The sequence below is a fragment of the Coregonus clupeaformis genome, chromosome 19 (genome assembly GCF_020615455.1).
Source record: "Coregonus clupeaformis isolate EN_2021a chromosome 19, ASM2061545v1, whole genome shotgun sequence".
Classification (NCBI taxonomy): Eukaryota; Metazoa; Chordata; class Actinopteri; order Salmoniformes; family Salmonidae; genus Coregonus; species Coregonus clupeaformis.
The window spans coordinates 57071619-57085051 of NC_059210.1; the positions used below are offsets into that span (position 1 = coordinate 57071619).

The 13433-nt window shown below is 48.4% G+C and overlaps 1 protein-coding gene across 3 annotated transcripts; it reads right to left on the reverse strand.

Annotated features, from left to right (window-relative positions):
• Positions 1-1083: 1083 nt before the first annotated feature.
• LOC123481366 (vezatin-like) lies at positions 1084-13327 on the reverse strand. 3 transcript variants are annotated; one of them, XM_045205037.1, is made up of 12 exons: positions 13200-13327; positions 11420-11557; positions 7889-7978; positions 7562-7746; positions 7042-7326; positions 6363-6521; positions 5966-6113; positions 5406-5755; positions 4466-4659; positions 3909-4009; positions 3587-3794; positions 1084-3466 (listed from the first exon to the last, which is right to left on the reverse strand). In XM_045205037.1, the coding sequence occupies exons 1-12, from the start codon at positions 13233-13235 to the stop codon at positions 2886-2888; spliced, it is 2475 nt and encodes an 824-aa protein (XP_045060972.1). In that variant the 5' UTR covers positions 13236-13327; the 3' UTR covers positions 1084-2885. The 3 variants fall into 3 exon arrangements, with proteins under 3 accessions (XP_045060972.1, XP_045060973.1, XP_045060971.1); XM_045205038.1 differs by lacking the exon at positions 13200-13327 and adding an exon at positions 12756-13118 and having other exon boundaries at positions 6363-6509; XM_045205036.1 differs by lacking the exon at positions 13200-13327 and adding an exon at positions 12756-13118.
• Between the last annotated feature and the right edge of the window lie 106 nt (positions 13328-13433).

Here is a 13433-nt window from a genome sequence, read left to right on the forward strand (position 1 = left end):
CATACATTTATTCCAGGAGCAGGAGCAATGTTATAATCTTCAGTCACCACACAACAAGAACTCTATAGCTACCAGCTTCCAAATTCTCTCAAGAATTGCAGACTCCATGCTCCCTGCCCTAGGCTCCTTTCCTTCCCCGATCTGGGAGAACTGGGAAAGCCAGGTGAGGAAGCAGCAAATCCCCAGTGGTAGGCTTCCACCATTCAGTTTCACCATTCATCTGGAGTCTCTGGACATTAGGAGAGGAAGCCAGTTCAGAGTATTGACAGCCTGCTACATGTATAAGGATGCTGAGGCTAATTAAAAAAAGACGTGAAGCTGTGCCTGCCTGCTCTGTGGTCAATGGTTATTTTGGGAGAGGAATGGAAGTACAACATTCTAAAATGATTGGACAGCTGGGTTGTTGGAGACACACACACTGTTGCTCTGTTCAGTCCCAATGTGGCTTTCACAGTGTGAGGATGAACGTTTTTGCTCTGCCCCTAATAATGCCTCCTTCTGTACTTCCATACCAGGGGAAACCATCCTCAGTAAGTATGTCAGACAGCCCTCTCTCTTTCTGTTTTCCTGCAGTCTGAATGGGCTGATTGGTCTTGTGTTTCACAAGGTGGCTGATACTAGAGGTGCTGTCCAAGGGAATGGGGGAACACACTCCCACAGGGGGGGAAAGGGACACACACTCCCACAGGGACACCCAAAAGAGCTAGAAGGGCTGTTTGGTCTATCTCAGACAGACCCTTGAGGTTTTAGTTTCACACACACACACACTAATTGTATAGGACGTTAACATGGGACTATTCACAACAGCTAAATGCATTTAAATGTGTGAGAGATACGTGTGTGTGTGTCTGTGCTCTGGGTCGGGGTCTTACATGTGGTACAGGGATCACCAGCTGTTCTAGGTCAGACAAATTTGGGACTCCACAAAAGATATCAGGTAACCCTCACACTACCCTGACCCTCACCCCCTACCACTCCTCTCCTCCCCCCTTCCCCCTGGGATTAGGGTCAGTCTCAGGCAGCTGAGAAAGACGGAGAGAAAGAGAGACCGATCTAAAAAGAGAGAGACAAAAGACAGTCAGCTCCAGAATAGCATTTTATTTTACAAATGAAATGTAGGAGGGACAGAACTCACTTCAGGAAGGGGACATATGGCGGAGGACTGTAGGGCAAGACAAGGCAAGGCAGACACGGTGAGGGGGAAGGACGGGGAGGGGGGCACCTCAGGGTGGTCAGACACCCCGACACACACAAGCGGAATCATCAGTGCAGTCAATAAGCACATGCTGTCCTTCGATCATCATCATCGATCATCACTCAAATTAATTGTAATCACCGATAGTAGCATTCCAGGACACTCCGTAATAACTGTCCCAAACTCAATCCCCAAATCAACAGAGTTGGATCACATTCTAGTGAGTGAGCGTTATGGAAACACAGATGCCGAGACAGGGGAGAGATACAGTGGTACAATCTCCATGGAAACATTTACAGTTATACACAAGACAGAACCAAAACGTTCTGACACTGCAGACCATTCAGATTTGAGATACATGTAGTAGGTATGTAGTTACAGACCCCTGCGGAACATATTTCATAGTAGGTGCAGTAGAGGTGGCATGAGGTAGTACAACACTTTACCTCAATAATCACCCAGTTATCATCCCCTATAGACTCTTCATTGGGGCATCATTGATCCTGTATCCTGCATCAGATGAGCATGAGAGGAGCACTTGACGAGACCATGGGGGAAATAAGCACTGTGAATGTGTTTGGTTCATTAGTGGATGGGGATGAATTTCATTTCACAGCAATCCACTGCCTGACCATATTCTTCTCTCAAATAAAAACAACACTCAATATATCAAAATATTTCCAAATCTGGTAGGCTAGTCCATTTTACAAGGTCAACTATGTCCACCCTTCTCTCTGATGTCTCTGTCTGCTCATTGGTTGCTGTGGGTTGAGTGACAGCTGTTTTAGCCAACACATCTTTGCAGTTACAGGGCCATTCCTAGTGAGATGGGGAGTGCGTATAAGTGCAGACTCAGAGAGGCAGACCAGAAATAAAACAGTGATAATAAAAATAGCTTTCCCCCTGCTCTCTTTGAAATGTACCCCTCCTTCCCCTTTTACAGCGTGGTGTGTGTGTGCAGTAACATCTGTGTGTGTGTGTGTGTGTGTAGTAACATCTTACATTCAGCCCTCGGTCAGTGATTCAGTACCTGAGCATTCTACCCTGGGCTGTCGGGCACACATTCAACAGAGCAACCACACATCAGACTCTGCTTTTCAATACAGGAGTCATATAGGAAGTGATGTGGTAAAAATAATAATAATGATTTAGCTAATTAGGCTTTTTGAATCAGACACCAATATTCTAAACTGTTAGGCAACGTTGACATATCATGGAAAGGTACTGGTCAATAGGTAGAGAAAATGTATTTGATGCTATAACCAAGTCTCTCTGCCTCTAACAGCTACAGGGGATCCTTAGGATTTTACTGAACACCTTGTGACGGTGAGGTCAGAGTTTGTGTTGTGGTTCTGGTACCTGAGTAGCACAGGAGAGCGCCACAGGGGGATTGTGGGTAAAGTATGGACGGATGGGTGGAGGAGTGTAACAGAAAGTGGTGTAGTGCTCTTCTTAAAACTCACAAACACACTCAGACATTGCATACACACAATGCTTTCTCACTCACACGCAGGCACTCACCCAATCATGCACACACACCGATGAACACATGACAGAGACCCATGGAGCCAAGGAAACGGACAGCCGCAATAAATAACCCAGGAGTGGGGTCAGACATAAATACAGGAACCCTGGCTGTCTATCCATATCTGTTCTGTTCAAAGCTCCGTAAAGCAGGAGGGTTTAGGCTCTAATCCTTCTCAGATGTTTGCCCATCAGGCAGCGAACGCCTCTCTCCCTCTACCACTTCTTCTTCTCCGCTGTCTCCAAACGTCTGCTCCTCCATGTTGGCGAAGGTGTGCGAATGTGCCGCCACCTGGGCGGCGAGGGCGGAATTAAAGCTGAGCGTCGCCGAGCCGTGTAGTTCCGTCAGCCTGTCCATCACCGTGATGGCGGGAATCCGGGGCTGCAATAGAAGGTCGGGCCCGTTCAGTCCCGCCCCCTCGTCAGGCAGCCCGTCGTATTGGTAGAGCTGCGCCCCGCCTGTCCCATCTGGGACCGAAGCCCCACCTTCACCCTCCTCCCCCTTTTCCTCCGCCTCACCACAGCAGAACTCTGTAAGTGCTTTTTCCTCTGCCTCTGTGAGGGGGCGCTCGTCCCTGACCTCGTCTTCCTCCTCGTCGTTCAGCCTGTCCGATAGGTGGTTTCCCTCGGCAACACCTGGTTTGGCCATGCCCACAAGGGTCAGAGTGTCCAATGGGTCGGAGGGAGTCTGAGATTCTGTAGAAAATTCAGCGGAAGTTTCCCCGGAAACGATAGGCATCACCGCCGCTAGGAGACAAAAGGAAGTAAAACATCATTAAATGATCACGCGAAATGAGAGAAAGAGAGAGAGAGACAGAGAACTAAAGGAGCGGCAGAGAGGTGCATTGTGGGTAGGAGGAGAGAGACCTTGGTCGTTGAAGAGCAGCTGTTTCCACTTCCTTCTCTCGCCCTCGGACGCCCGCTGGCCCAGCACGGCTTTGAGCTCCGATAGGACACGCCGAGACTCCTCCCTCTCCCGCCGCTGGCGCTCTCGTTCCTCGGGAGACAGCATGTCAACCACCGACCCCGCCCATCCGTTCTCATCCTCTGAGTCCGACACGTACGCTTCCAGCTCCTGGCCAATCAGAGGGCAGGAAAGACCCATTACACATAAAGACACACAATACAGGCACCTAGTTGCGTGTGTGTATGTGTGTGTAGATCCAAAGTGAGGTATGAGGTTCAGTACCTGCTCCTCAGGCACAGGGTCCCTGTCCAGGATGAGGGTGTAGGTTGGGACAGGGGTGCAGGGCACAGGAGGGAGACACTGCTCTGGACCCTCAGGAGTTCCTGAAAGAGACAGGATGAATAGAACACATTACACACACATACAGGTAAGTATACACACACATTCAAATGCAGACATACCACTTTATACAATTATCTGTTTGTTTCAACCGTGTTCAGCTCTCTTGAGTCAGTCAACCTGCTCCCTGCTCCCAAAGAGTAGACCTCTACAATGTGCTGAAACAGTCTGTGGTGAAACTAGGTCATTGTTCCCTCCCTCCCCTGCAAGCTCTGGTTCTTATCCTATATTTGAAGGAGCCACTTCCTCTCTGTCTCTGTGCTGGGCGGGGGGGTGGGGGGGTGGAGTCCTGACTAAAAATAACCCCTCCACTGTAACCATGGAAACCTGGGTCCAGTATTCAGACCCAACATCAGGGCCTGTCACCTCAACTGGTCAGCTGCGTTAACTACCTAAGCCTAATAAAGGTAGTGTGTGTAACACCTGCAACCTTTCTTCACCTGGGCAGGTGTTAGCTCTCCTCAGCATGCGCTCCACCTGGCCCACGGTGTCCTCCCAGCATCCGGCGCTGGCCTGCATGTGGGGCTGCAGGTGACTGAGACGCTCCTGGATGTCCTGGTATCCCTCCACAGTCACCTCCACCGCCTCCTTGGTCACCATCAGCTTCTCCAGGTCATCCTCCAGGATAATCATCCTAGTGGGGGGAAGAGGAGGTGAGATGAGGGGAGAGTTAGGGGAGGATGGGTGAGGAGAGGATGGGAGAGGAGGATGGGGTGAGTGGGGTATGGAAAAGGGGCTAAAGGCGTCCGCATGCTTCCCAGCCGAAACAGTTCGGACGACTTTGTACGTTTATTATGACAACATTGAGACGTTTTTGTTTGTTTTTGAGTTTTTTGGCTGTTCGGGCACACACATTTTTTTAGAGGCAAGCCTAACTTGATAGCCGAAGTCTACTTCCCTTTGTCGGTGATTGGTCAACAGTAGGGATTCTTCAATAAAGTCTGTTGTTATTCAACAAGAGATGACTAGTTTTCATGCGCATTTCTTCATTGAGAAATACTGCACCAAACATCTTAGTTAGATGGAAAATTGCATGACTAAGATCTCCTCGACAAAACATCCAAATTAATGACAGATTTCTGACTATTTTGAGGAAGTGTATACTGGCTACGGCGTCTCAAAATGGACAAACAGTACTATTGTCGCTATTTGTAAGTCGCTCTGGATAAGAGCGTCTGCTAAATGATGTAAATGTAAATGTAAATTTTCAAGTGAAGGTCTTTTAAGGGAGTATGCGAGCATACCCGTTCATTTCTCGGCTAGGCGCCAGCCGAACTGAAGCATACTGACGTCTTTAGACTGACGGTTGAGGAGGGTATGGAGTAACAGGTGTTAGGGTTAGGAGGGTGAGGTTTGACTAAGGGGTTAGGTTTGACTCACTCGTTGAGCAGGGCCCTGAGATGCAGCTGCAGGCTGCGTACAGACGTGTGCAGTGCGTTGAGCTCTCTGCATTTCTGTCGAGCGCGCCCCACCCTGTCCGAGCCCTGCGTCCGGTGCTGCGTCTCAAAGTACCGGTGGAACTCGTAGCTACGCTGCATGTCACCTAGGCAACCGGCCAGGGCACCGTGGAGAGGCTGTGTCACCGTGGCAACAGAGCGATGTATGGGCGGAGGAGGGGTTTCGCCTTCGACCCAGTCTTCCCTGGGCTCCTCCAGTCGTCGTGACGACAGTAGCAGGGCCAATCGACGGAAACATTCTGAGCTCTGCCCCACCCACAGCTGGAACAGCACCTGGAGGACAGCAAGCCCACAGGGACAAACAGAGTAGCTAACACCCTCACTCTGACAATGCCCTGAACCTATTGCCTGTCATTTCACCATCGACCTGCATCTAAATGATCTCTTCCATCTATCTGTCTTCCTCTCTTTTCATCATGCTCTTTCCTCCACTGTCTTTATAAAAGCAAGACACTTCTGAATCTCTCTCACTCACTCACTCACCTTGAGGGCAGGGAGGCTGTAGTCATCGGTGAGCTCCTGTGCCTCCTCGTCAGTCAGGTGCTCTGTCCCCAGGCCCATCCCCAGCTCCTTCAGAGGCACCGCAGACACGTAGTTGGTCACATTGTCGATCTCAGAGTTCAGTGGATAAGTGGGTACGAGTTAAGGAGCCCATCAACTCACAGATTGACACTCATATACTAAATGACCCGCCAATTGGTCAAACAGAATATATCCTAACACACATTCACTCAAGGGTTACTGGTAGAAATCTATCTTTAGTGCTTGTATTGTTTAATTCCTGCATAAGTTTAGTCTGACAATATCCCTTCTCTATTTGAAAATGAACACATTTTCCTCTCTCCCTCTCTCTCTCTCTGTGTGTGTGTGTGAAGGATATGCTTTGAGCATGTGGCAGGTGGCTCGGCGGGAGGCTCTGAAGGCTGAGCGGAGCGCCCGGTACACTGCCTTCCGCAGCCCAATCAGCTGCTGCCCCCGTGGCCCCGCCCCCAGCCCTGCCCTGCTAAAGGAGCTGGATGCACTCACCCTGTCGAGCAGACTTGACAAGTGAAATGTGATACAACTGTGCAGACGTCCCAGAGAGGCAGGGCAGCACTCGCAACACGACATGCTAACGACATGCTAATAATACGCTTATGACTGAGACACAACAGGACAGGCTAACAACATATGACACGGTTATGACAAAATACTATCACAAAACAAACAAGACGATAACAGATGAAGACGAATACAGTGACCATGTTGTCCTACCGACAATACTACAGAGACTGAACAGTAAAACAGAGGTTAGGGTAGGGAGGAACGGGCTGTGGAACAGGTAGGGACAGCTAAAAAGTGGGCACTGCAGGTAAAGGATAATAATAGGTACTAGCCTAAGTGCTAACCTTATAGTTGGGTAGATGAAAGTGCTAGTGGGTGAAAGTGGACACTAACGTTGGGGGAGGAGTATAGACTCACAGCAGGATTAGCATGCACACAATATGAGTAGGAAGGTGTGGATGCACACTACCACTATGGATGAAGTAGATAGATAGTAGATCAAATGGTCCACTTACAGGGTGAACCCTCGAGAGATGACCTCTGTTTCCTGTAGTAGTCTCAGGGACTTGCGGGCCAGGCTGGTCAGAGCCTTGCTGTTCAGCACCATGGTCTGCAGCTCGGAGGCCTGGGCGTGTGCTGCCCTCTGCATCCTCCCCTGTCTCCACAGCCCCACCCCTTGCAGCCACACCCAGCCCATGACTGCAGCACACCACGGGATAACAGCCAGAGACCAGACCCCGTCAGAGAGAGAGGACAGGCCTAGTAACACTGCAGCCAGGCCCACCAGCATTGCTACGTCCCTGAGAGAGAGAGAGAGAGAGAGAGAGAGAGAGAGAGAGAGAGAGAGAGAGAGAGAGAGAGAGAGAGAGAGAGAGAGAGAGAGAGAGAGAGAGAGAGAGAGAGAGAGAGAGCGAGAGAGAGAGAGAGAGAGAGAAAAAACCAAGACAGAAAGAGACGTAATGTTAGTGTCTGCTGTGTGTACATGTGGATATGTGTGTGTGTGTGACTATGTTAGGATCTGTGTTTGGGGCGTACCATTGCGAGGGTGAGGCGAGGAGGCGCGGGCAGGGCAGGGAGTTGTCTTGTCTGGGCGAGCCGGAGGGCGAGGAGCCAAGGGTGAGCAGGCTGGGGTCTAATAGCTCGATCAGCTCCACATCCTCCTGGAGCAACACATCCTGGTCCAGGATACACCGCACCGCGTACTGGCCAAACACACAGTCCTATACGGAGGGAGAGAAAGAAAGAGGGATGGAGGGAGGGAGAGGAAGAGGACACAGAGAGAAAGAATATAAGAACGTGTCTTTGGGATGAAGTCACTTAAGGTTCTATGATTAGTCCCATGGTTTCCATGGTGACCCTTACCAGCTGCTGCTCCAGCCTATGGGCCGAGGCGGCCTGGTGGAACGGGCTCCGCCTCCACAAGGCATCAGCCAATCTCCATAGATGTCCTCCCTGCCAATAACACAGAGGAGGATGGGTCAAGCGGGGAAGAGACTGGAGCTAATAAGGGGAACAGAGTAATCAACCAGACATAATTCTGCAAATGAATAAGTCACACATCCTTCATACGAACAGCAGAAGCAGACAACACTGACTACTACATCTGTGAGAGCAAACTCACTGGGGAATGAGCTCTGGTCATCAACCATAAATTATGCTCATAACAGACACACACACACACACATTCCTAAGAAACATGTTCTTCATTCCAGGGCATATCCCAGGAAACAGGCTCTTTGAGACACCAACAATGAGTGACTGATTGTGTGTGTGTGTTTCGACTTCCCCCCCAACACACAAACACCCTCCATTCCCCCCTAGTTGCTAGTCTGCCAGGCTCCAAGAGGAGATTCACTGTAAACAAACAAAGTAAACAGAATGATATTCTAATCACTAGCAAACAGAGTAATCAGAATACCTTATTTTCCTCCCAGTATTTTATATTACTTGGGAAAGTAGCAGTACTATCCCATACAGTCATTGGTACTATCAGGCAACATCACCACTAAGGCGGCATATTTCAGGCTGGGTCCCAAATGGCAGCCTTTCTCTATATATAGTGCACTATTTTTGACCCAGGCCTGTAGGGATTCAGTGTTCCAGCCAGCCTACAGTTGCTCATGAAGAAGTTTCCAATAGGTAAAGATCTAGGATCAGCTTACCCTCTCCCGATCCTAACCGTAACCATTATTGTGGAAAATGCAAAACTGAACCAAGATCAGCGTCTAGGGGCAATTTCACCCTTACTATAAATCCAGACTGGCCTGGGTGTGTTTTCACCCTGACTGACTGTTATTGGGAGTTTGGGACGCAGTTTGTTATTGGCCAGCAGGCTGCAGGGCTATTGATTATGGGTCTGAGCTGCAGGACTGGGCGTTCACGCTACACTGACCGACCAACCAACAACAGCAGGAACAGAACATGGCATCTAAAGAGGGTAGTGTGTGTGTGTGTGTGTGTGTGTGTGTGTGTGTGTGTGTTAGTCATGAGGGGGAGGCGATGGCCTCAAAAACTCTTGCGAGGCCCATGTAGGCTCTTCCATTCTTTACTACTCACTCATCTCAAATCTAATATCCCCTATCCAAACATTAAGGCAGGAGACAGAGACGGGCCACACAGAAAAACACACATACACACGGACAGCGGAATGCAAACACAGTGACACAAACAACCAACACATCACTAGTAAGTACAGTTCATTTCCTGGTCCCGTCTTGCTCCTGCTCTTTAGTATTCCGCTGGCGTCACCCAGGGAAACATTCCCGAAGGCTTTGTGCTCCCCGTCTTCCGTGTGAGAGTCAGAGAATGGAAAAAACACTCTGCAAAGACGTGTGTGTGTGTGTGAGAGAGAGACTCAGAGAGATAGAGAGACAGAGTTAGGGGGAGGAGAGGAGGGAGAGGAGGGAGAGGAAGAGAGACTGTGTGACATTATGTATGTATTCTAAATCTTATAAAGCAATCCTCAACGCTTGATCTTCTCTCCATCTCACTCTCTTATGACTCCAGGACTTGGAGGAGGAGACTAGGCAGGCTGGCAGTGAAGGTTTTATTGCCAATAAACTTTAACTGACCTTGTCCTGCCTTCTCTCTCACTCTCTTCAGTTAGCTGTCTCGGTTGTGACTTATCTGACATGACACATGCAAAAAGGCAATATGTATTCCCATTGGTAGAGTCAGCAGGCAATTGTGGCACAAAGAGCCTTGTATTCAGATGGCACACTGACAGATTCCCATTTTTCTCCCTCTCTCTCCTCACTAACCTCCTTTGATGTCATACAATGCTCTGGTCTAGTGTGACATCTATTTCTGTAAAATGACAACATCAATGTGCCCCATGTGCCATCAAACGTTTTTGAAATCCTATTTCATTCCCAAATGTGGATGATTTCCCCCCCTCTAGTCGCGTTACTCTTTTGAAGAACAGGGGTGACATTTCCACAGATAATGGAAGGAGCACTTTCAATTCTACTCCACAATGTAATTAGTTTTGAAAACAACTATTACGTAACTGTATCATGCATTTGTATGGATACTGATACCACCACTCAACCCTTTCACAAATATCTAGGATGTAGGCCAATGGTTCAGAAAATACTAATTTGACCTTGGGCTGTGTTGGCCCTGGCTGCATCTCTATCTGGGCTACAGGAAGTTGGACAAGGAATAACCATATCTTTGCCATTAACCCAAAGGAATCCCCATCCAGTTGACTACTTGACTACTTTAAAATGGTGGATGATGGCAATGCCCAATAGCAATGGCAATGTCCATGTTTAAATGGGTTATATCCATGATGAGTCCTCTATGAAAATAATTCCCAAACGCTCCTCCGAATAACAGGCTCTCTGAGAGGAAGCATGATACGGATGGATGGAAAGTTCCTGGAGGAGGCTAATGTGACATCATTTCCTGTCCTACGAGGAAAGAAATACATAAACAGGAAAAGGAACGCACTCAGTCATGTGACCATGGGCTGGCCAGAACCCTGTCCCCCTACATAGAAACAGGGGTGCGTTCAAGATGTTTCAAACATTGCTTGAGGGCTCTAAATTGTTATTTAAATGAATGCATACTGTACAGTTGCTGAGTATTATTAGCGAAGCAAAGAGTTATGATTGTGCATATGTACATTACAGTACATATCACACAAGCCACTCACACACACAAGGTCCCACAGAGGCATACACATGTTCACACAAGTAAAAACACAAGGTTGGACAAACACATGTACACACTAACACCCTACAGCATGACAGTAGAAGAGTTGAATGCACTCCAGATATCAGTAATCTAATTCAGCCCCAGTGAATCAGAGAGAGAGATTGAGAGAGAGAGAGAGAGAGAGAGAGAGAGAGAGAGAGAGAGAGAGAGAGAGAGAGAGAGAGAGAGAGAGAGAGAGAGAGAGAGAGAGAGAGAGAGAGAGAGAGAGAGAGAGAGAGAGAGAGAGAGAGAGAGAGAGAGAGAGAGAGGACAGAAGGACTCTCTTCCTTTCACATAGTTTCCTAAGCAGGACTAGGAATTCCTCTCAGCACTAATAGAGAAATCTGACCAAATAGACAGAGCATATCCCTGGAATAGGGGACAATAGTGTGTGTGTGTGCAGAACAGACAAATACCTTGCTCTGAATCTGTTGCTCTCTTTCCTCCATGATCACTGTCTTGTCTGTCTGCCAGCCGGGTATGAGTGTGAATGAGTGAGTGTGTGTGTGATATGTTTCATTGTTTGGAATCAATAGCAGATGTAATTACTTTCTGTCTGCCTGCATGAATGTACAGTGAGTTGGTCAAGCACACACACAACACCCCAAGGCTATGCGATCATAGTGGGGGTTCCTTATGGTAGCAGTGAGGGGTGTGTTTGTGTGTGTGTGGGGGGGGGGGGTGATAACTCACTGTGGGTTTGGACAGGCTGTCCTGGAGGGAGGCCGTCCCCCCCTCTCCTCCTCCACACTCGTCCTCCTGAGACACCGTGGGACATGCCTCAAAGTCTGTGTGTCCTAGATCCTGCAGGTAGTGGAAGAGCGGAGAGTTCTGGAAAGAGAGAGAGACGGGAAAGTGTGAGTGTGAGAGAGAGAGAGGGGGGGAGAGGGGGGGAGAGAAATAGGGTGAAAGGGCAGAAGGAGGATGGGGAGGAGAGAGAGATTTAGACAAATATCAGCTTTTTGTTCCCGCTCTTCCCAATTCTCTCTTACAGATTTCCCAATACACAGGCAGCTATTCTTGTCTGGAATCATACGCTCATTCTCCACCCGTTCGTCTTGCCATTCCATGCGGATTTCAGTCACGCTCTTTCACACTTGACTTCCATACATAAACACAGAGACCTTCATGCTGCAGGCACAACAGTCACTCAGATGACAAGCTAGAAAATGAAATAATATATTCTCTCTGCTCAAATCTTGGTCACCATGGTCAACTAATTGTATTACTGTGTGCAGCTGCTTGTTTTCTTAAGATTTTTTGTGTGCTATGGCTTTGGGAAACGTGTGAGTTAGCTAAGGGCTAAACTTCTGCTGATCAAATATATACTAATGTTAAAAGCCTAGATGAGAACAGAACACCCTATGTATGTGCATTACCCGTCCCTAAATCTCCCTCTGGCCCTAAGCATCTTGCCTCTTTCAATCCCCTTTCTTAAACCTAATCTGCTCCAAAGTCCATTAGTCCAATCCAGCGACGGAATTAAACACAAACACAATCATCTAAAAATCTTGCATAAAAGAGCGTTCATCACGATCATGTGTTAAAGCTCAGTGGGACTGACTGGAAGAGAGAGTGTGTGTGTGTGTGTGTGTGTGTGTGTGTGTGTGTGTGTGTGTGTGTGTGTGTCTGTCTGTGTGTCTGTCGCCAGCACGGATGAGCAAATCACTGTCCTGCATCACAACATCCCAGGTCAGACTCCCACCTCAATCTCCCTACAATAGAGAGATGTGCAGCAGCAAAGTGCGACTTTTTATCTCTAGGACACAGTACTGGCATAACAACAATTTACCCACAGATAAGAAAAATGAACAAACGTTATGCTCCAATTTTACCAAGGAGACACCTGACCCAATTCCCAACCAGCTGCCGACGCTCCTCATCCGTAGCATGAGAGAAAACAAAACATATCCGTGCTTCTACATCTGGATAGCAAGCCATTTGCCTACCTTGATAGAGCCACCTATAATCCGTTATCATGATGACACACCCCGATCCAAGCATGACATGATGGGCTAACCTTACTCACTTGCATGTTCGGACGGTACCGGCCGCGCACATGTTGACACATCAGGCTGTCAGATGTTTCGAACAGCTATTCCCTTCCTACGTCGCATAAAGCACCGACCAGACACACACGCTCCACGCCAGCTATGATGATGAAACAGCACACTGGCCCATGATAAGAAAAGCTACTTAGCAGTCAGGCAGGAATGACTAGGCTACACGGCCAATTTTGCTCGGATTTATGTCTCAGCTACGCATAACAACAGGGGTAGCTAAACGCCAATGGGTAAACGTTGCTCATGGCCATGCTAATAAGATAGCTAACGTTAGCGAGTCAGCTACTCTGACAGTCTGGTCGACCACGCCAATTTCAGCACGCAGAATGAATCAGAAAACCTATACAAACTCGGGCTTGACACACTGCACTACGCGTTAATGGAACATATGTTCCTGAATAAAAACAAACCTCAAATACCACATCTTCATCAAACTCCTCAGTCATTGCTCTCCGCCATCGATATCCAACCGTTACGCATTCTGGGATTGTAGTCGTTTGTAAACGACAAGAAGTGAAAAATTAAAGCAGTTGCTAGCAGTTTGCTAGCCTGTTAGCTGCGCAAAACAAACTCCTCGGCAAAACGACACTTCCCACAATCCAAATCGCCCAACCCTTCCTCGCGAACCACGGTGTTCGAGCGGT

Bases quoted from the DNA above. Each gene is read 5' to 3' on its own strand.
- LOC123481366 (XM_045205036.1), bottom strand. From the start codon at position 12,797: ATGTGTCAACATGTGCGCGGCCGGTACCGTCCGAACATGCAA. The intron at 4,660-5,405 runs GTGAGTCAAACC...TCCCCCCACTAG, and splicing joins CTCAGGGCCCTGCTCAACGA to GATGATTATCCTGGAGGATG. The intron at 3,795-3,908 runs GTACTGAACCTC...CTGATTGGCCAG, and splicing joins ACCCTGTGCCTGAGGAGCAG to GAGCTGGAAGCGTACGTGTC.